Source organism: Barbus barbus (assembly GCF_936440315.1).
Source record: "Barbus barbus genome assembly, chromosome: 36".
NCBI classification, from domain to species: Eukaryota; Metazoa; Chordata; class Actinopteri; order Cypriniformes; family Cyprinidae; genus Barbus; species Barbus barbus.
In genome coordinates this window covers 15,136,623-15,161,015 of record NC_136714.1, presented here as the reverse complement: position 1 = coordinate 15,161,015, position 24,393 = coordinate 15,136,623, and the positions used below count along the sequence as shown (strand labels likewise).

Here is a 24,393-nt window from a genome sequence, read left to right as displayed (position 1 = left end):
AAATACAAAAAAAAAACAACACTACAAAAACAATCTACTGTTAGTAGGATGTAAAAAATATCTTTCACTATTAAAGGCACAAAATTTACTTAGTGACAACACTGAGAAGAAAACCTGCAGCATTCGATCTCTTTAAATTCTTTATTTGTTTCACACTCCATCAGAGAACACTGAAATGTTACAAAGAGATGTGTCTGATCCTACACCGAAAGAAAGACTACATCAGGAAACTGATGCCAATATCCGTAGCACAACATCCAGAAAGTAGTGCTACAAAAAATAGCATGTTGCTGGAAAAGACAAAGGACCGTTGCAAAGCTCTAATGCAAATTAAAATTTGTACAATTGACAAACTGAAAAAAATAAAATAATAAATTGGGCACCTTCTAAGATTAGGCTAAGATTAGGTGCTGAGGTAGACGTAACTATAACATTTCAAATAATAATAATAGAACAAACAAAAATAAAACCCCCAGAAACAAAACACTATATTCTTAAAGAGCAACAGGACTGGCACTTGTGCTGTCACAAGGGAGGAAAAAAATACAGACAAGCCAAAGAAGGAGAGGGGGATACAGTAGAGAGGGGGAAGAGAGAAACTGCTTTGTTACATAAAAAGCCTTGTTATGCTTGGTCCGACAGGGCAATTGGTCCTCAGTGCTATAATATAAAAAAAAGACAACGTCTTGGTGCTTTGTTACTCAAACAGTTTAGTCTTGACCTCAATGGCACATGCATGGCAACACAGCATGAAATGGCTACTCTTTCTAGAACACCACACTGGAACACAGTGAGCCAACTCCAGGGATGCAATGACGACGCGTGGCTTTAACATAAGTACTTTAAACAACTAATAAACATGTCTAGTAGGGGCAGTACAAATGCCGAATGTTAAAGGGACGTTGTTGAAAAGTTTAATCAGCAAACCTGTTGCTGAGGCAAAAAAAAATAAAAAATAAAGAACGAGGAGAGGAAATGAAAGCAAGTTTGATTCTCAAATATTATACCCCCCTCCCCCCTCCCCCTCAAAGCAGGATAATTCATTGTGAAAAACGCTCGTATTCCGATCCAAGGAATGTTTGGCTTGTCTTTTTCGAACTGTGTATAAAACACTACAATACTGATCGGTCGCCAGTGGAACCACTGAAAATAGACCAAATGATCATCACATAACAAAAATCGTCTCAAGTGAATCAATCTGAGATCATCATGGCACCCCTGGAGCCCTGAAGACACCAATCATTTTCTTGAAAATACAGAAACTAAGCAGATATATGTGGACAATTTGTTGAACAATTTCATTTAGGCACAAAGATATTACAGAAACATTAGAAGAACATTGAGGGAAGAACTATATCAATGCCAATATTTTTTAATCATGGTGAGAGAAAAGTGGCATAGAATATGACTTTCAGATTAGTGCATTCGACACTAACGTGCTCACACACGCGCGCATTCGTTTTCAAACAAACACACACACACACACGCACTGTGAAAACACTCAAAGCAAAGTACAAAATCAAAAAGGTACACTAACATGTGACTTAATATCTCGTATTGTTGCCACATATTGCAAAACTCTGTTTTACCCATTTAACATCAGTTGACATTATCCATTTACAGAACAAAATATATATTTCTGCCTTTTTTTTTCATGGAGCTACTAGTTTTTAAATTCTCACAGGGGGCAAGTATGCCCAAACTCACAGTGTTTTCCAGAAAACAACAGCAAAAGACACACGACAATTACATTTCCTTTGACGCGTCTTCCCATCCCTTCTTTTTTAGTCACTTCAAGTAAAAAACAAAAAGTTGGCAACATTGATTGTTTTGTTTGAGATATAGTGTGCAATGGAATTGATCATTGGCATCACATCTTTTTTTTTTTTTTTTTTTTGCCTGTTATTTTCACAAAGGAGAATGTGGCTGATTTAGTCCTTCACCTGCAATGTATTGACATCCAGAAAGCAACATTTACCACTATAGGATCACGCACTGTCCAACATTACCGAAGAGGAGCAAGGCAAACGATTCAAACGAGAGAATAATGATATAAAAAAAGAACTACAAAGTTTTGCCCCGCTGCAACCTCAACAAATGGAAAAAGGGACTGACACTTAATACAAAAATATCACAATTTTATATATCAAATGGCCTCTGTTGGCTCTTGCTCAGGACTACACTCATACAAAGAAACATGTCAACTGACAGGATTTTAGTTTTTTTTTTTCTTCCTTTTGTCTTTGATTACCACTTGCAGTCCCAATTGTCCAACGCACAATGCACTGCTGCATATGACCTGTTCTTGGCGGCTCACGCTCTGTGAACCTTCTTTTTTCACATTACAAAACTACAATTCTATTCACATATTTTCAAGTTTAACGTTTTTTTTTTTTCAGACTTTAAAGTACTACACTTAACTTGTTCCATACACACCTCCCAGATCAACGCCGACCCCGAACTTAAGGCTTCAGAAATCTCTTTTCTGCTCTTAAGGTAACATTTACAGGGGTGGGGGGACTGATGGGGAAAGTTCTGATTATTTTTTTCAATACACTTTTCCTATGAGCAAATCTTACCCTTTCATATTCGTCGCTTCCGATGTACAACACTTGAAAGCGTGAGATGAAGTTGCAGTAATGCAAAACACAATAATGTGCTTTCATAAACTAAACGCAACAAAAAGAAACAAAACTTAGAGGTAGCTTACAAAAAAATGACCAAACCCACAAGCTCTTCAACAAGCAGGGTTAGTAAAACAAAACAAAAACATAATACCAAGTTTGGTAAGATTAATGCAAAGAAAAACTAAACAAACGTCCAACGAAAGACAAATAATCTCTCTTCACCATGGCACTTAATTTCTTAAGTACTTAAAAGCACACGCCGCTCCTGCTTGCAAAGCAAACAATCAAATATACGAAGAAACAAAGGAAATATTAAAACACTAGCACATGAGGTCACAAAAAAACGAGGTAATTCAAGTACGATGTGCTGAAGTAAATCAAGGAATAATAGGAAACACAAACAAAGCGAAAGGAACCAAACCAAATGAGTTGAGGTGATCTGCTCTGTTCATTCATCCCAGCGTTCCCGGCTGGACAGGCCAAGCCTCATGACCACCTACGAACACACGGATATGTGCAGACAAGCCCTGTACGTCACAGTGCCGCTCAGTCTGCAAGCCACTGACAAAAGCAGCTTTAGTCATCATTTTGGTCTCTATAACAACAGCATAAACGGTTGATTAGATGTCTAGTGTGTAATGGGTGTTCTGTATGTATTGCCAAGTTACTCGTTTCGAACGGTTAAGCGTTTTTAGACTTGATAAGCGAAGGAGGAGATAACGTGAACATGTACAGTGTGTGCGTGTTATTCTGCTTAAAATGTGGCGCTTGAGAAGTCAACATCAAACAAAAACTGTCGTCGTGAAGTCAGCTTGTAATACGCGCTATGCCGAGAGAAAAAAAAGAAAAAGTGAATTGACATTGATGAGCAGAGTACTGAGAGCTTAGCTGATTTGTACGCTGGTTAAACCAATAAGCCCTTAATGAATGTGAATCATATGGGAGGGATCTACACACTGACTGTCAGCCGGGCATCGTGAACATGTTTTGCAGGAAGCTTACGTCCCAGTTTGCAGTAATGACCCTGATGAACATGACGGTTATATTGGGCCGTGGAGTACCTGACTGGCACGTTACCGCTGACGGGTCTAAGTGCTTCCTGCACCGACATCTCTGAGAAACACACACTGTGTCTGGTTCACACTACTATTTTTGCACCAGAAGAGGGCATCCTTATGAAGAGGAGGAATCGTTGTTGAAGTGTGTGTCGTTTGACTGATAAGACATTTTTAACGCTTGGGACGTAAGCTGACATGTAGAGAGTGTACTTCCCATATGATCCGTGCTGTGAACGGATATACAGCTATAACATGATGCTTTTTTTAAATGTTTTGTGATACTGATGGGGTAAGATTTCTGCCTTTTTAGTTCCTGTCCGCCTTGCCCAGCCCCTCCGACAAATCTGTCCATTTCCTGACTGTGTTTCCAGGCTTTAACCCCTCGCTCTCCCACTCCCCTCCCCCCGCCGTCTCCCTCCTTCAGACGTAGCAGAGATATAGGTAAGTCTTCTCTATCCTCCAGTCCGGGGGGATGTCTTCGGGCTTGTGGCCCTTCATGTGCTTCTGCATGGCGGAGAGGCTGGGGCAGTATTCCAGGCAGATGGTGCACTGGTACGGTGAGGCTCCGTTGTGAGTACGCAGGTGTTTGATCATGGCCGAGTAGTCCCTGGAGCGCTGGTGGCAGAGCTTGCACTCAAACGGCTTCTCACCTGCATGTAGAACAGAAAATGTCAAGATTTTGCACGACATGTCAAGAGATTTTGTACTCTGAATGGTGCTGCTGATATTCACGAACAGACATGAATACTCATCCATATGGAAAGTAGGAATATGATTAAGTGAATGACTCTCCTAGTAATGCAATATGGAACAAATGGTTTTGATGCATAATCCATAGATTTTTTTAAAATCAAGATTTGAAGTTAAATTTACATAAAAGTATAAACAAACATGTTCTAGGGTTGTGTAACTGGTTACCATTTTTAAACAGTTGCTTGCATTAATTGATTTTTTATTTTTTTTGGTGAAAAAAATTGAATAATATACATATAAACATGAACTTATATACAAATTATGTATACATACATTAGGGGTGGCACGCTACATGTATTTGTACCGAACCGTCACGGTACGGACATCTCGGTTCGGTGCATGAGGCCTTACAACGAATACAGGCAATTCACCCTCAATCTAGAAGGGGTGCCCGCAGTAATGCAACACTGTTTGATAACCACCAGCAGAAGAACAGCGAATGCCATGAGTTGCGCGCTTGAAAACAAAGCCCACTAAATAGTGACCATGTGCTGAACACGTCTCTCTCATAGGCTGTATCCAAAAACAGTAGGAAGGCATCAAGGCACGTCCAAATCCAAAGTTAGCTTCACTTCCTGTCTCATGAGATACCTTCATCTAATTGATTTTTGAAGGCATCATTGATGTATCCTTCGCTGCCTTTGATATATCCCATAATCCTGTGCGTTCCATTCCGTGACGTTTGAGCTAAAAAATAAAGATTGTGTCTGAAAGTTGCGTTTGGTGGTTAGTTTGTGTGTAAATGTATATCTAACTATTAACTTTTTGCACTTTTGATGTTATTTCTAGCGAGAAATTAGTATTATAGTTATTAAATACACCAAAACTTGTTCTTTTTTGTTGTAGATCATTAAACCATTACGCTGCCTCAGAAGCCCGTCCAAAATCAGTTTCATGAGGTGCCTTCGTGCAAAAACGCTGCCTGTAAAGTCATTGCCTCATAAGGCAGTGAGGCAGCAAGTCAGCTGCCTAAGTAGCCTGTGTGTGCGCACGATCACTTCAACTGTTTCCTTATACCAGAAGAATCAACTTTAAACAATTATTGTTTTATTAATAATGCATCACTGTATAAAGGTCTGCTTTTATTTGTGTACACTCACAATGTAATAATATTTAGTATTTTTACATATAGGTGGAAAAAAAAAATTGTAATTTGCACTACTGTCTGTTCAAAATAAATGAAAAGAAACAGAGCATAGTAGATTTGTTGGTTTTATTTCTCCTGTTGTACCGAAATCGTATCGAACCGTGACCCCCGAACCGAGGTACATACCGTACCGCGATGTGTGTCCTAACATACATACACATATTTACATAGACAGTGCCTATAGAAAGTCTTCATACCCCTTCATTTTTTTTTTTTTTTCACATTTTGTTGTTGCGTTATGCTAAACTGCTTTAAATTTCTTTCCCCCCCCCACATAAATCTACACCCCACTCACCATAATGACAAAGAAAAAAACGGATTTATCACAACTTTGCAAATTTATTAAAAAGGAAACACTGAAAAAAAATGACATTGCATAAGTTGCTTTGACACTTGAAATTTAGATCAGGAGCATTCCAGTTTCACTGGATCGTCTTTGAGATGTTTCTATACTCCGATTGGAGTTAACCTGTGGCAAATTCAGTTGATTGGACATGATTTGGAAAGGCACACACACCTGTCTATATAAAGTTCAACAGCTGAAATGGATGTCAGAGCAAAAAAAGCCATGAGGTTAAAGGAATGGCCTGCAGAGCCGAGAGACAGGATTGTGTTGAGACCGATCTGGGGAAGACTCCAAAAAAAAATTATGCTGTGTTGAAGATTCTTAGGAGCATTTGGCCTCCATAATCCTTAATGGATGAAGTTGGAAACAATGAGGACTCTTCCTAGATCTAACCTCCTGGCCAAACGAAGCAATCGAAGGAGAAGGGTCTTGGTTAGAGAGATGATCAAGACACTGATGGTCACACTGGTTGAGCTCTATGATCTTTTATGGAGATGGGAGAAACTTACAGATGGACAAACATCACTGTGACACTCCACCAATCTGGGCTTGATGGCAAAGTGACTAAACTCAAGCTTCTCAGTAAAGATACATGAAACCATGATTGGCATTTACAAAACTACTCCCAAATAATCTGAAAAAAAAAAAGATTTTCTGGTCTGATGAACCTCAATTCCTTATTCATGTCTGAGGGAAACAAAGCACCTGCATAATACCATCCCAACAGTGAAGCATGGTGGTGGCAGCATCATGCAGTGGGGGTGTTTTTCAGCGGCAGGGACTGGGGAAGTGATCAGAGAAGACGGAAAGCTGAATGCAGCTAAATACAGAGATATCCTTAATGAAAACCTGGTTCAGAGTGCTCAGATCCTCAGACTGGGCTGAAAGTTCACCTTCCAACATACAATCACCCTACGCTCACAGCCAAGACAATGCAGGAGTGGCTTAGGGACGACTCTATGAACATCCTTGAGTATTTTCAGTGTTTCCTTTTTAATAAATTTGCAAAGTTGTGATAAATCTGGATTTTGTTTCGCCATTATGGTGAGTGAGGTGTAGATTTATGTGGGAAAAAAAAAGTTAATTTAAAGCAGTTTAACATAACGCAACATAACAAAAATGTGAAAAACAATGAAGGGGTATGAAGACTTTCTATAGCCACTGTGTGTATAAGTATATCTATCTATCTATACACACACACACACACACACATATATATATACACATATATACACATACATAGATATGAAGCTGTTCACAACATTGATAGTAATAAAAAAAAGTTTCTTGAGCACCAGTTAGAATGATTTCTAAAGAATCATGTGACACTAAAGAGTAATGGAGTAATGGCTGCCACCTTGTCATCACAGGAATAAATACAATTTTAAAATATATTAAAATAGAAAACAATTTTAAATTGCAATGATATTTAATTACATTAATAATTTTACTGTATTTGTTTTTTTTTTTAACTACCATTCAAAATTTTGTGTATATTTATTTATATTTATATATATATATATATATATATATATATATATATATATATATATATATATATATATATATATATATATATATACACACACACACACACACACTACATACATACATACACGCACGCAATTTTTATTCTCTATTGTCTCAGACAAATGTACAAAAACTTTGCAGCATAGTGTACCTCAAAAACAATCATGTGGAACAGCAGTGAATGTTGCATTTGACAAACTAGCTACACAGTTAAATAACAAATTTGTTTCTTTGTTCAGAATGTTGACAGAAACATCTTAGAGACAGTAACGCAAAGCGCAGCACATTTGTTCCAACGGTGAAAATAAGTCATCTAAATGCTGACCTTTAAAATGTCACTATGGAAAGCATTGATAAGTTGAGGATTGAAGAACGCTTGTGTTGGGTAAAGGCATGCTGGGAATGCAAAGTCTCTGCGTTGTTTGCTCAGGTCTTCTGTTTGTTTAAAGGAAGGATTGAGAAACCTTGACCTCAGCAGTTCGAGCAATGTCACGTCCGTCTGCGTTTGTGTATGCAAAGACCCTTAAGAGACGGTCATTAAACTGTCGAGACTCCAGTGATACATGCACGTGTGGTCAGTGTACTTTAACTGCACTGTAAACAGGGCAGCCTCAGATAACCAGGCAATAATGAATTGCAAATGGAGCCAAGCTATTGATTGGTCATCGACAGGAGAAGGGCTGCCAATGACGATGCTTCATCAAGCCGCCCCCTTTTTTGCATGCGGTGGCCTTTGACTGTGAGCTTGTCGTTGTTCTTGTTATCTCGGGAGCTCTGTGCTCGTCGCTGAGGCTTTACTCCATCCTCACCCCACCCCACCCCACCCAAAGAAGCCAATTATTTGACAGGCTTTCTTGATAGTTTGGCTTAACGGCATCACTTTTTTTTTTTGAGTGCCAGAGAAGAGGGGAAGATCTGGTGTCTGTCGTGTGCATCTGAAAGACCTGGTCTCTACAGTACCGCACTAATCCCCTTGTCAAAGAGCAAGCTGACAGCACTGGAAATGGCCTGCCCTTTGGTGTGGGCTTTACAGAGCGCCAAGACGTAGGAATCAATTAGATATCACCTTAACAAGAGGAAAGGGGCTCTTTACACAGGTCTGAAGCAAAACAGAAGCAAAGCCTGCACTGGCATCGGCCTCAGCTGTGATCTAAAGATCTGATATGACACTCACCCACTGACAAGGATAACAGAAAGCTGCTACATGCGACCATAGTGCTTAACGTGATTTAAGTAGGGCATTTTACTGGATCAAAATCCTCACTGGTGCTGGAAAAGTAGTACAATAAACCAAGGAGGATTATAATACCCAAAGAAAGCTTTTCCAGTCCCCTTGGCTTGATAAACAGAAACAAGTGTACAGTACCTGTATGGACACGGTAGTGGGTCTCTAGCTGGTGTTTGAGGCTGAACTTCTTGCCGCAGCCGTTACATTCATAGGGTTTCTCTCCGGTGTGGATGCGCTTGTGTCCCTTCAGCGTGCTCTCGTCTCGGAAGCAGCTGCCACAGAACTCACACTCAAATGGATGGTCACCTGCTGGACAGAGGTCCGGTCAGTATATGTAGTATATGCAAGTTAATGTTAATCATAAACATGGTAAGAGCGGTGAATGAATGGACTTGCACCAGAGCTATAAATCACCTTTTATTACCACTTAATTCCACTTAAAGGGATAGTTCACCCAAAAATGAAAATTCTAAAGTCGTTAGTTTTGTTTTTGTTTTTTTTTGCACGCAAAAGTATTCTAGTAGCTTCATAAAATTACGGTTGAACCACTGATGCCACATGGACTATTTTAACAATGTCCTTACTACCTTTTTGGGCCTTGAACATGGTAGTTCCCTTGCTGTCTATGCAGGGTCAGAAAGCTCTCGGATTTCATTAAAAATATCTAATATAATTTGTGTTCCAATAATGAACAAAAGTCTTATGGTTTGGAATGACATGAGGGTAAGCAATTAATGACAGAATTTTAATTTTGGGGGAACTAAGGTGTAATTTCTATACCTTTAGTGACAGAAAATGACATTGTTGCCGAGTTGTGATACTCAAACAAACAGAACTGTGTTTATAGTTCATAAACAGTTGATAGAGCCATAAAACAGTGTTTACTCTGACTTTATACACTGTTTTACACTGATACAAATTGGAAAGCAATCTTCCAATGAATCATTTGCACAGAAACGACAATAAATAATTTGTTAAAGTTGGCTTTCAAAGTGCATCACTGCAAAACAAAATGTAAAAAGAATAGAAGAATGAATTTTACAACCTTTAATTTCAATAAACTGAATATACAAAGGCTGTAAAATGAAAAGATAAAAAAAAAAATGTTAGAAAACAAAAATTATAGGACAAAAATGCATTAGGAAAGAAAAACAATGTCGACAATAACCCAAGTATTTCTTTCTCTCACAAAGCATTAAACAGCTGGCCTACTTGAAATGAAGCCATTATAAGCTCTCAGTACAATATCATCAGTTGTCTGTTATAGGTCATTGTCATCTATATCTTCCTGTCTTCTTGCACTGTAATGGATATTCAGAGGTCAGTAATCAGTGATATTATGATATGCGGGGGTGTTTCTTTTTCTGCTCTCTGCTCTAATTGCGTTTCTGTGTCTCACTATCAGCTAACCATATATCACTCTCTCTCTGTACAGATGCACGACTCTGCCAGGCGTGTAATGTTCGCCATATTTAATGCATTTCACTTCTGTGCGGAGGGTTTAAGTCATCGTCTATGACCTACGCGTTTCATTATCTGGCTGTCCGAGCGGCACCGTGCCTGGGAATAAATTGCATTTCTCGTTATGTACTGTCATGCTGACTCTCGCCGCCTCCCGTTACCAGACAATGTCAATTTCCTCAGGCACGTTTTGTGGCGAGACGCAGCTAAACGCCTCACATTTACACGGCTGCTCAGGCTCCACTGTCTTCGCTTCACCAGTAATGGGAGAGAGAGAGAAAAAAAAGCATGAGATGACACAAGACAGAAAAAAACCCATACATTTCAGAAATCAATAAAAGTGACAGCATTTATTTGTGTGCATGAAGTTATCAGTCGCTGTAAGAAATTTGGCGCTTTGAAATGCCTCCTCCGCAGAAGAGATCACAATCCATCACGCTCCCTTACTGCTCTCCGGCACGCGACTAGAATAGCAATCACACCAAATTCACCTGACTTTAATTGCGCCTAAGCTGGTGCTTCAATCGAAGACATTACATTTACATTTATGCATTTAGCAGACACTTTTATCCAAAGCGACTTACATTGCATTCAAGTAACAATTTTTACATTTTATCAGCTCTTGCTTTCCCTGGGAATCGAACCCATGACCTTGGCGTTGCTAGCGCCATGCTCTACAATTTGAGCTACAGGAAAGCCTGCATCTGCGTTAGCCTCCAGAAAACTGGCCACCAGTTAAATCCGCAGGCTTGCTTCTACCTTCAGTAAAAGCATCTTTAATCTTTATTTGACAAAATAATTTGTGACAGCTCTCTCCTGATACCACAAGGCACAAATTCATATCGTAATACTTGCCTGGTATTTTTTAGGCTACTTGTTATGTAAATGCAGCGTGTCGCTGCTATAAACAGAGGGCAATTTGCTTATCAAATTCTGTTTGGCGGCTTTGCTTTGTTTGGAATACATTAAGCTTTGAGGCAGTAAAGATACAAGGTGATAGATCAAGATGCTGTCACCGACTGCGTGTTCTTCGGTTCCTTTCTGTGTCTGTCTGTAAGTCAGATGGCTGCGAGGCACAAAGAGGGCAGAAAAGACATTTGGGAAGCTCAGGGGCTGCCACCTGCGTCCCCGTGCCTCAGGGGACCGCTGCGGTGGCGTACCTGGCCGGGGTCTGCGGGCTCCGCCTGGCAGGGCCGAGGCTTACGTTAAGGCAGGGGCCGAGTTCATTATGCGCTAAGCAGCGTAAATCAAGGATCCATCACTGCCAGGGTCTCGACTGGGCTGCACTATCAAACACAGCTGCGAACACAAAACACCCGCCGCAGATGGAAAATGGGCTCCGAATAAAACACAAGCACAGAACAACAACGGAATATTAACGAGGCACGGCCGGCAGTGTGTGGAACGGAGGGGGGAGCGAGAAGGCTGCCATGATTATCAGCCCTAATGGATGCCAGCGTTCACTCACACTGCGCGCGCCTGGAAAAGTACATTCAAGAACAGAAATTCCTCTCTAAAATCAGTGGAAACGCGTGTAATCATCCGCTGAAATCCTGTCAAAATTGGTTCTGCATCAGCATTTAGGTTGAGGTATGACTGAAATCAAATTTAAGCTTGGGCTTGAATTACTGAGTAATGACTGTGTGGGCCCATAATCACTCATTTAACTTATTTTTGAGTGGGCACCACACACATGGAGCAAAGAGGGATACGTTAAACTATTGCTTCAGTGTTTTTAAAGAGCAGTGATTTAGGAGTACATACGGCAGAGAATACCAGAAAATACTATGATTTCGCTTACCTATACAACTGAATTTATTTGATTTAACCTGATATTAGATAATTATTAGATAATAGTTTCATGTATTTAATGCACTAAAAAAAGAAAACAAAATGTGCAAACTATATAAATTAAATGACTGGCAGATGTTTGGGGTCTGTAAGGCATTATGTTTCTTAAAAGAAGTCTCCCATGCTCACCATGACTGCATTTATTTGATCAAAAATACAGTCAAAATAGTATTATTGTGAAATATAATTTTCTATTTTAATGTTTTTATTTGGTGTTTAAAAAAAACACTTTCTCTTATTATAATTTTCATCTTTGGTATATGTAAAGTTCAAAGGAAGAGTATTTACATTATAAATGTGTTTACGATTACTTTTGGTCAGTTTAATGCATCCTTTAACGCAAAAAAGAGTAAAGAATTACTGATTCCACTGTTTTGATCTGTAATTCATGTATGCAAAGAAATCTGAAAGATGTAGAATTCAAAATGTTTCAAATCAATAAATTGCTGAAAGGCAATATTTTTAAAAAATATAAATTGACCCCTATTTTATGAACTTAACTTTACATGTGTTATTTATTTCTGCTGCCACTGGCCAGCAAAAAAGTCCTGATGGATAAACATTTGTACATTAAACGTTTGTGAATGTATGTTTTGTTCATGGTTAATTTATAACCATTATGGATTCAGTTATACTTAAATTCCACTATACAAAGTGCGCAAATAAAAGAAATGCATGTTAAACGTCAAACACAAAATGTATGTTAAAGTCTTTGAGACTTTAAGTCTTTGAGAAAGCTTATGATTGAAAGTTTTTTTTTTTTATATAAACCACCCGGTGAGTCAAACACAATAGTGATTGTTTTAAAGCAAATCAATGTAACAATGGCGACTTCAATTACATTAACATAAACAATTAATTCGAGGAAGATATTTCTGGTGTGGTGTTGATAAAAGGGTACTTGAGCCCTATTGACAGGGTTGTGGGAGTACATAAGATAAAAAAAGGGTTGGGAAGGAACATCCGAGTGCTTATCACATCAGTGACTCAGTTTCCAGCATTAAAAAATACACTGTGAATGAGATTAAGAAGATCAAAGGAGAATTAAATGCGAGCAGAGAGTCTTCTTTTTTTGTCCTCTTTAAGAAAAAATTTAGAGACTTATTTTCGGTGGTTTTTGCAAGTGCCAATAGCACTTTTTTCCTTTCAGCTCCTTGACAAAAGCCCCCACATCACATTAAACGGGTGCTTGCTAGCGCTCATTGTAATTTAATACACGCCTACAGAGAATTGGGTTCAAACTAGCACGACGCTGCATCACAGCCTCTTTCTCTCTCCCTCCACCATTTCTGCGGCGAAGCAGACCGTTGACATTTATTCGTGCAGGCGGGAGCGTCGGCTCCGATGTACGGTCCGGCGAGGACAAGCGAGTACAGTAAGTACTCGGCCGCCTTGTACCGTCAGCCGCCCAATAAAGGCCGAGCGGCCTATAAACAGACGGGCTTTGCTCATCTCCCGCTTTCGCTTCAAATATTCATCCCTGCCGCCGCCAAGTAAAGCAATTCTGACACGTCAGGCTGTTATTTAAGGTCAGAGACGATGGGGGGGGAAAGGCTTTCTGGAGAAAATGGGATTCATTTCCAGCGTCTCATATTCGGAGACAGTAATGGAGACTGTTCCCCCGAGTCGCCGCATCTGCTCAGCCACGCGTCTGGCCACATGGGGATGGAACCGCCGTATAGCAGGACTAGCCTGACTGGGGAGGGCGATATCTGTGCTGTCACAAGCCATCACAGCGCTTTGGCCTTTCACTAAATGACATGTCACTTCAGCCTGCTATCTTCATTCCATCCACCTCCATCCAGAAGGTGATGGGATGACGGGTGGGAGAAAAAAGCCAATACAATGACTGTACCAGGATCCTGATTTAAACACTCTACAGGGTGAATCACATCTCAGCATGTTTAAAATAATCACTCGGCTTGACGGATGTGCATAAAACATCAAAGCACCAAATTAGTATGTATTACTGATTCATTCCAAAAATGTGGCTCCTGAGGCTGACGGTTATGCACAAATGCGCAACGTTAAGACACACAAACTGAAGAACTGATATGAGACCTGTATGGGAACGGAGATGGCGCTTGAGTGCGGTGTGGCTGGGAAATGTGCGGTTGCACTCGCTGCAGATGTAGCTGCGAACACCTGCGTGGACCTCCATGTGCTGCTGCAAAGCCGTCTGCGTCTGAAAGCGCTTCCCGCACAGCAAACAGAAGATGGCCATATCTGATCCTGGGAGCAGAAAGAGCAAGATGATAGCATGAGTGTATGATTTCATTTACAGTATTTGTGTTAAAGTGTCCCGATTAACTAAACACAGCAGCATTGGTTTTTGGAGCAGGACTATTATTTGCCTGACTCCTTATTGAAAAAAATCTTTATTTTTGCAATTACGGGTTCTTGTGAATCACATGATCACTGTAGAAACTGGACAATCAAGCTGAAAAAGACAATGATTAATTTAGAAAATACACTCAGTCTCAGTGAATCAATAGGAGAATCTAATTCAGTACTACAGGGTGAGATGCACATATCATACGGTGCCACAAAAGGTCAGCAGACAGATACAGGAAATGACAAAACAACTAGAGTGGTTAGATGGCTGGAATTAATATTAACAAATCATTGAAATCTCCAGTAAAAAAACAAAAAAACCTCACACTTGGGTTTTTAAATGGGTAAAGGCATAAAGTGAGCAATTTTTCCTTCTCTTTTGCTTTGCTCTCATACACAGACTCACACTTCACACTTTTTTCAATTATCAGGCTCTAGAAAACTCTGGGGAAAGTGGGAGTGTTTTAAGCTCCGCTTCTATTTCATGAGTCGATAACACATCTTTGGGGCAAAGCTGCCACTAATTTAAAAATCTATGAGGAGCCCCAGTCTCATGTTCATAAAGCTCGATCAATCAGCATTTGCTGGGGAAAAAAACGGGAGCGATTGAGAGAATGAGAGGAGGAGTTTGAGGTGAGCGAGAGAAACGACTATTCCTGTTCTTAAATCTCAGACAGTGCAGCTGAATTGCTGCTTCTCTGCAAATAAATACTGACAAGCCTTCCTTCTGTCTTTCTCTGGGCCCAGCCGTTTCCCTCCCTCTCTCGCTGTCTCCATCTTTAATGACTCCTTACATCTCTGGGTTTATCGATAAAAAAGCAGGGGTGTCATTGATTATGGATGGAAATCCCAAAGAAGTTTGGGGATGTGAAATGCAAGTTTGCTTCAGGAAGGTTCATGGCAAAACTAAAGGCTATAAAGAAACTTAAAAAGCTAAATTTAAGGGAGCGGGTTGAGGGAGATGAAAGACAGAGTGACAGGGGGTAGGGAGGAAAGCCTCTGAGGAATGCGAGAGGTTAGGTGGACTCTGACCCAGGGAGCTCAAGGGTCTGGATGGGGCGGAGGGAACGACTGAGCCACATCACCAGAGCTGCTCTGTGATTGCTCTTAAATTCCCACATTATTGGTGACTGAAAGATTTAATAATGATAATTTGCCCACTTTTCATTTAAAGTATTCCCTTCACAGAAAAGCCCAATCAGTGACCATGTACAGTGGCCCATGTCTTTTTTTTATTTGGAGATTTGGCCACATTTTGGATCAATTACAATACGCTGTTAGCATACTACAAAGAGAATATTTTCCAGACAATATTTTAATAATTTCAAGCTTTGTTCTAAAGGTGTCATAGAATGGAAAACTGTCTTTACCTTGGCATGAATAATAAGGGTTATTATTAATTAAGTCAAATAACACTGACTGTGACGTAACAGTCGGGATCACTAATAGTTACGCCCCCAACATTTGCATATACCCGCCCATGTTCTAGGCCAGCCGCCAGCCGAACCATCAGAAGTTCTGCAGGTATTGTGAAGAAATACGAGCGAGGACAACAGAGAAAATGGCAGATCATGGAAATAAACGTTATGTTCCAGGCTGTGCAGGGGATGTGATGTGCATGGATGGGTTGGTGTCTGTATTCAGAAAGACATGGAGAGCAAATAACACGTTCTAATAAAATAACGCGAGCCACTAAAGGGACATGGTTAGCTCCTTGCTAGCGGTAGCCTGTTACACTGCAGTACATAAGATTTCACTTACCACATAAACAGAGTAAGGAGAGATGCCTTAGGATGATGGCGAATGATTTACAGATCCTGAGCACCACTGACAAGCATCTGATCTTGTAAAATGTGTGGTAAGTGCTGCTGCTCCATAGTATAAACAGAGTTTGTGCAATCGCAAATCTCGAAACTGAAAGTAAAACGCGATTGTGCATTCCAAAGCAGTTTCAATGCCAAGCATATTAATAGTGGCTCCCTGATGCCAGCATTTTATTTACAGTATAATTACCCAACGATATAACTGCGCAAGAAAGTATTGAAATATATATTTTCCCTGTGTTTCCTTCCTGTGAGCTACTGAAATGAGCCCCACTATGAAACAGCCAATGAGAGCAGAGCTCAACATTATTATTCATGACCCTTCCAAATAAGCCAATAACAGACCGTTTCATTCCGGGGAGAAATCTTAGGTTTGTAAATCGACTTGTAAAACTGTTTCTGGAGAATTTTTGCCCTTACCTAAGCCACATACCTTATATGTAAATATCAGAGAACAATTTAAAATATTGTATCAATGCATTCTATGGCACCTTTAAGGACTTTTTTTTACCAGTAAAATAACATCTTACAGTTCACTCAAAATGCACCATATTTCTCAGGTGGTAAGAACATTTCCATTGAAGAAAGAACACTATTTTGGGAACAGGAGAAGGGCAGGGGGGACAGTTGATAAAGCGGCAGCCATGAAGGGAAGTGCAGTGTCCATGTGATTGGTGTTAGCTAGAATTAAGTGTTCCTCGGTGTGAAGTAAAGAGCGTCACAAGTAAATGGCCTGGCTGGGAGAAACTCTTCTGTGAGGTACTGAAGGGTAAGGCAGAGAAAAAGAACTATAGAGACCGAGAAGTGGCTGACCCACTCACCTCTATTACAGTGCAAAATTGAGTTGGACAAAGTGACACCTGGATAGAGGACTGGTTTTGGCTTCTGCTGCCTGAGTTTTGGCATAATTTACCTCTACTCCTGTGTCTATTTATAAGGGCCTCTTGGCTCCATCGCAGTGTTAAGTTAATGGCCCTGAAGAAGCATTGGCCGTTACTTAACAGCGGGTGTGCCGCGGCGTTTAGGTATTGAGGGTGTTCCGCTTGTGTTCACCACTGCAAACACTTTCAAACTCCAGGATGGTTGTGCACACATGATGCCTGGATCAGAAGACAACTTCTGGGAATACCAGAAAACCGTGTCTAGCATAATATGCCATGTAACACCTAGACATAATCAGATAATATCCTAGAGACCCAGTGAATTCACTTGACAAAAGCAGTTTTCTGTCCTGTGTTGACATATTTGCTGTTCCAATAGGAAGTCTAGGGAAGTCTTTGGTTACATTACAGCCATTAACAATTGGTTGCGGGGGCGGGACATTCTTATTACTCTAGGGAGAATTTGATTTGACAAAAATCTGTGTAGTGCAGGATGAGACATTAACATTTTTGAATCACCAAAATAATTTTCCCAGAAGAGATAGACTATGCATTTTAAATGCATAAATGTACTAGAAGTTAGTCAACTTTTAGTTGTCTACCAGATCATTTCAAAGATCAAATACATGCACTAAAACCATAAAAATTATATTTTTATTTTAAAAATGCAGTACAGTATGAATGCAGTACTCTTTTTACGCAAACAAACTGAATGGGGCTGTGATTAAAACTTAATGTGAGAGTTAGACGAGGCAACTGTTTCCCACAGGGCCGATGCTTGAGCTGGGAAACCCCACATGGAGAGCGCGTGTTGTTCTAAGCTGGTAAGACCAAAGTCAATTAGCTTGAGTTTCAATTCGCCCATGCTGATGGAATACAAACTCCTGCTGCTCTGTCTGTCACCAATGCCGTGAGGTGTGATGTCACCTGTTGCTCAGCAAAGAGCTCGGGAATATGACACACCTGTTCTGAAGCTCACGCAGTATGCAGCATGTTGGTGTTTGAGCTGATGCATCTGATATGATGTGTCACTAAAGCTACTATAGTTAGTCAATTTTTGTTCCGCCAAAATAGTGCCAAATCAAACAATGATCAGTGATTATGTATTTAATTAATAGTTGTGTTTGAACAAATCAGTTGAGGGAACAGTTTAATAACGTCATGTTTTTGTTCCTCAAAGGGTGTTTGACTGAATCAGTTGAATACATTTTTTAAAGACTCGCTTGCTTTATTCCTTAATGAACCAATGTTTTTGAATTAATCGTTTGAATAAATGATTGTCACTGGTCTTGTCGCCATCTACTGGTGTAATGAAGTAATCCATGAAATAAATCACTGAAAAATCCCTAATATACAGTAATATTTGAAAATTATAGGCCTATTTGGTTAACCACACCCACAATTACGATTAGGTCCTCAAGTCAAAATGTTTTTAAAAAAGTAACGATGCATGTAGAAGACATCCAGGCAGAAAGGCAGACTGACAGATTAGATGCGTCTGCAAAGGACATAGGCTTATGTGTCATACGTGAGTACCAGGAAAGCCAGTGCCATGGAGTATACAGTATATACACTAAGACTACGGTATGTGTGAAGCTTGTGAGAGAAGTTCAGGTCTGACAGCAGGAGGGGAGCGAGGGGTCATGGGGGCAGCTGTTTGGGCCAGGTGGAGGGTAGGGCTGCCCGGGCGCTCTGGGGCAGAGAGGGTCTTGGCAACCCCGCTGAGCTTGGGCACAATGGGTGCTAGCAGGGGCTCAGGAGGGCGAGACAATATGGTCAAACTGGTGCCAAAACTATACAACGCTTCTAACATACACGGGGGGTGTTCGGAGCCTCAATAGAAAGCCCAAATATTTAGTCCCACAATTAGTATAATGTGCAAAACACAGAACTTTGGCTCAGTGTGAAACTGGGCCATCAAGAGAAATTTACCATTTCCAACTGCGCTCGCAAGCAAGCATATCTGTGTATAGCACGGCGTACTGAGAACATTAGTCACGAGAACCCCCGAGAGCAGTGTAATGATTTTCATGGGGACTGCATCTTAATTATAATTGGGATGTATAAATGTGAGCATTATAGGAGCGCATTACCAAAGGGATCCAGGTCTGAAGGGTAAAGCCACATCTAAAGGCTTTCTGACCCATTCATTTCCACGGTAACGTGATGCTGAATGAAATCCAAACAACTAGGGGTCTTGCACTCAGAGCGATTGGAGAGAAATGGTTCTCCCTTGCCTGGCTTCATATCTCCCCTGTCTTTTTTCCAGCACGAATCAGATTTTTAGTCGGGAAGAGAGCGAGACCGATAGATAAAGAGATGTTACATGAGTGTTTTTATGACAGAGTGCTACAGGCTGCTGGGAAGTCAACAGGTACAAGCTGTTCCAGCAGCCGTGTGTGCGTGTGATGTGATATGTCTGCAGCATCTCTCCGGCCAGGGTATTCACTCACTCGCTCGCTCACTTGGGCTGACACCTAATGAGCCCAGACTACAGGAGGACTGCACATCCATGTAATCCGGGAGAGTGGCTGGGCATAATGTGGCATTAGAGGAGCCCAAGGCTTTTGGAGGGGGTTGCTGAGGGAGGGAGGGCAGCGACTGACAGCTTTGGTCTGGAATACAGAGTGTGTGACAGCACAGAGCGCTGCCTTAATGCATTCAAAACGCCTCTGTGCCTCTGACAAGAAAAGCAAAGAAAAGAGCTTCAATGAATTGTTTATTGATCTAACAGGAGGAGAGATGGTGAGACGGGAGACAGCGAGAGAGGGAGAAACAAAATAACATTTTGTGCGTTACTATCAAAGTGTCATTGGTCTCCGAAGGTCTGCCTTACAAATACATGACACCCGACAGGGGGACGTGTAAAATACGCTATTTGATTTAACAGGTTTTCATCTCAAGTGGTGGCTTTTTAAAAGAAGAATTACAATGGCAGACTGCATTTAAAAGCCTTAAACTGACGCTTGGAAGGGAAAGAATGAGGATGGCGCAACCTACGTTAAACCGTCAAAAAGATTGCTTCTCATTCTGGGGCTGGTACCTTTCCAGACTTTGCACCAATAATAGTTACAGATAATTCACTTTCATGTCGGGCGGATGCAGTGAGATGCTGCGTTCTCAGATAGATTAATGCCACCAGATGTCATTGTAGAAGCCATATTAATTACCTCAAGATAATGTCATGGAACCATATGGTTTCTCCAGTGTCCATTTAGACAGAGAAAATGTCTTCATCACTCACAAACCCACATGGAAGAAATTGGCCCTATTGACTTTGACAGGTGTTGGAGGCAGATTCTTCATAATTAAGTAAGCTTTCAACACTAGATCGACGTGACTGCAAAGAGGATTCGGCAAAACTGAGTATGGTTCTGCAGCACCGATTCACTCTTGACAATTACCGGTTTGAGTTAGTAACCCTCAATTATTTTGAATCACCCTTAAGTTTTAAATGATTTAAAAAAAGCAAAACTCATGGTTACAATAATTTTTAAGATACTTAAAAATGGACATTAGCATTGGCACGATAACAAGATTTGATTACATGATTATCATGGCCAAAGGAAATCACAATAACTACATTATCAAGATATCTATAGAAACTTTGAAACAAAAATAATGTTATCAGTCAAATTCATCTTTACCTTGTTTAATTTTTGTTTTCTCTCTCTTTTTTTTCCCATTGAATCACACTGGTATGTAACACTGTCAAACTACTGGAAACCCAAAAAACTCCCAAACTGCAGAGCAAACCTTTTTCAGGTATCTCACTTTTGTGTGTCATCAACTCAAATATGATTTTGGGTGTCATCACCTTTTTTCCATTTTATGAAGGGTGCCAACCAGTATTAAGAAGCAATACTGTCACTTATGTTGGAGGATCAATCAAATAGTTACTGCAGTTGATTGTTTACGATATAGTCGTATGTGCAGTATTAACATGAACACAATATTTTTTTATTTTTTTTGTAATATCATTTTTTATCACATTCCAATATATTGCCACACCACTTTTTTAAATTGCAATTTAAAGGCACAAAACTTAAATATATTATATATGTAACGTGGCTAAAATCGCTTACTACCATGATCTAATGTTTCATCATTATGACGTAATTTTTTGCATAACATGGACAATAATATCATGAATGGACGTGATGTAAATATATATTTTTTAAGAAACTTCTTAAAAGGAAGAGAAAACACCCCTCAATTTATTATGAATTAATGTGTCAAAAATGCTGCAGATTTCTCTGAATGCGAGCTGATATTTAACCATATTAAAAGTGAGACTTGCAACCTGCATAGCATGTACATCATGCCCTGTGTTTGAATCATCCTACTGCCCTGATGGATGAAGTGATAAAAGATCATAAACACTGTAATGCCGGAGGGAGGAATTTACGAGTGGACCCACCCCTGCGTTAGGTCTACAAGAGGCACTGTGTCCCTTTAAGAGAGCAGAATTTACAGTGCACGGCTGGCCCTCGCCTCGGATGAGGATCGTTTACAAAGCAGAGGACCGTGCTTGCTTTTCCCCCCTATCCCACAAATCCGATTTAATCAGACAACCCTTGCAATGCGGCTCCCAGTAAGAAAAAGGATAATTAGTAAACAGGCAGCCTCTCCTCTGCTTCATTGGCATTCGCACGGGGTGAGTGTCGCATTTAAAATGCAGTCTGATGAAGTCTACAAAATCAAACCATTTGTTACTCCTATTGAGGAGGCTTCAGGCCACTGGCAATTAAATTGGAATTAGTGCAGGGAATGAGATACGGACGATTCATACCAAGGAGGCGAGAGTGTCTGGAGGATGTCTGGAGCTCTCTCAAGTTTACAGTGCTGATGAGTCCCATAATAACTAAAGCTCATCTGCTCTCTGAAGCAGACAACATGCATGCAGAAATCTGGATTTGTCTGACTCTGGTGTGCTCTCGTGTTCACTGTACACATAAATCTCATTTGGTTTTGTTTAGTGTCCGTGCTGTCATAGTGCAAGTGATAAAATCAGGAGGTGTTTGTTCAGACGGTGCAGTCAATATCTGCTATATCCACACGGGTTGCCATAGTAATGACTTAAGCATCAGCAGGACGCCAACAGAAGAGAGTAGCTGTCAAACACAACCGAAAACTGGAAATCATGCCTCTGCTGATGTCCATCATGACATCTCGCTGGGGTGCTCCACTCATCAAGTCATCTGACAGGATAAGCATTACTGTATTTACACATTCATGCATATGTCGTCCCAAACAGCTCACTCATTTGTCCATTTACCATTCAAACTAGATAGAGAAAACGACTAAGCTTTGTGTGCGACGTTACATGCACAACATATTGTGAATGATACTACTATATGACTGAAACACACTTCTAAAAATCTAAGTTGCAAATTTCAAACCATGCATGCATTCGTAAACATTTCATTTAATGTGTTTTTGCAGTTCAGGCTATAAATATATTTCTCATGACCTTAAAAAAGTAAAATGTAAATACTGTTTTTTACAGACAAATATAAATTGTGCCAATGTAAGAATGTCTCTACAAATATATATACAGTGCCTATAACAAGTATTCATACCCCTTAATTTTTTCACATTTTGTTATGTTGCTGCCTTATGTTAAACTGCTTTAAATTACTTTTTTCCCCACATCAATCTACACTCCATACACCATAATAGCAAAGAAATTTGCAAAGAATTTGCAAATTTATTAAGAAATAAAAAAAATTAATTATTCCATTGCATAAGTAAAAACTGTTGAAATTAAGCTCAGGAGCATTCATTGCTTGTAGATGTTACTACACTTCGAGGGAAGTTAACCTGTGGCAAATTCAATTGACTGGGTATGATTTGGAAAGGCACACACGGCTTAATAAAAGGTCTAACAGCTGAAAATGCATAGAGCAAAAAACCAAGCCCTGAGGTCAGAAAACTGCCTGTAGAGCTCAGAAACAGGTTTGCATCAAGCCACACATCTGGGGAAGAGTTCAGAAAAAATTCTGCTGCATTGAAGGTTCACAGAAGCATGTAGTCTCGGTGACCCTTAATGGTCACACCCTTAAAGTATGAAACAACCAGGACTCTTCCTAGAGCTAGCCTCCTGGCCAAACTGAGCAATTGTTGGAGAAGGGCTTTGGTTAGAGTGGTGACCAAGAACCTGATGGTCACTCTAGTTGAGGTCCATGATCATACGTGGAGAAAGGAGAAATCTACAGAAGGACAAACATCACTGCAACACTCCACCGATCTGGGCTTTATGGCGGTGTGGCCAAACTCAATCCTCTCCTCAGAGAAGACACATGAAAACCCACTTGGAATTTGCAAAAAAGCACCTAAAGGACCCTCAAACTCTGAGAAACAATATTCTCTGGTCTGATGAACCTCAATTCCAAGCATCATGTTTGAAGGAAAGCAGGCACTGCTCATCACCTGCAGAGTACCATCCCCAAAGTAAAGTGTGCTGGTAGCAGCCTCATGCTGTTAGGCTGTTTTTCAGCAGCAGGGACTGAGGGACTCAAAGTAGAAGAAAAGCTCAATGCACCAAAATATTGAGATCGCCTTAATGAAAATTCAGAACCTCAGACTGGGCAGAAGGTTCACCTTCCAACAGGACAATGACCCTAAGCACACAGCAAGAGTGGGTTATAGACAACACTGTGAATGTCTTCAGTGGCCCAGCCACAGCCTGGTCTTGAACCCAATCAAATATTTCTGGAGAAACCTGAAAATGTGTGTCTGCCCCCATCCAACCTGACAGAGCTTGGAGAGGTGAGGAGAAGAATGACAGATAATTGCCAAATTCTGATGTGCAAAGCTTGTCGTATCATACCCAAAAAGACTTGAGGCTGTAAAGGTGCTTCAGCAAAGTACTGAGTTAAGGGTATGAACACTTTTTATTTTTAATAAATTTACGAAGTTGTGACAATTCTGTTTTTGCTTTGTCATTGTGGTGTATGGAGTGTAGATTGATGTGAAAAAAAAAAAAAAAAAAAAAAAGTAATTCAAAGGAGTTTAACATAAGGCAGCAACATAAAACGTGAAAAAAAATTAAGGGGTATGAATACTTTTTATAGGCACTATATGTGTAAGAAAAGTATATAAAAGGTAACAAAAAAAAGGTAATAACAATTATACACAGAAATACAAATATATAAATAAATTAGCCATACACTGTATACACACACACACAGTGTATTTGTCTGCAATTTTAAGTTGACAAATTTATTTATATATTTATAATTTTCTACAACAAATTCATTTGAGATGCATCAAAAAAAATAAAAGCCTTTTGCACTGAACAAAGATTTTGGCTTGGGGGCTCCTACATTTATTTTCTAAATGCTTTACCAAA

At 40.1% G+C, this 24,393-nt stretch overlaps 1 protein-coding gene across 1 annotated transcript in view; it reads right to left on the bottom strand.

Annotated features, from left to right (window-relative positions):
• Positions 1-1,897: 1,897 nt before the first annotated feature.
• Positions 1,898-24,393, bottom strand: part of LOC306855834 (zinc finger and BTB domain-containing protein 16-A-like) — a 161,978-nt gene continuing 139,482 nt past the window's right edge. The window contains exons 5-7 of the mRNA XM_079394740.1: positions 14,063-14,233; positions 8,828-8,995; positions 1,898-4,335 (exon numbers count right to left, since the gene is read on the bottom strand). Coding sequence (XP_079250866.1) covers positions 4,106-4,335; positions 8,828-8,995; positions 14,063-14,233 — 569 coding nt within the window. The 3' untranslated portion in view covers positions 1,898-4,105. The remainder of the gene's footprint in view (positions 4,336-8,827; positions 8,996-14,062; positions 14,234-24,393) is intronic.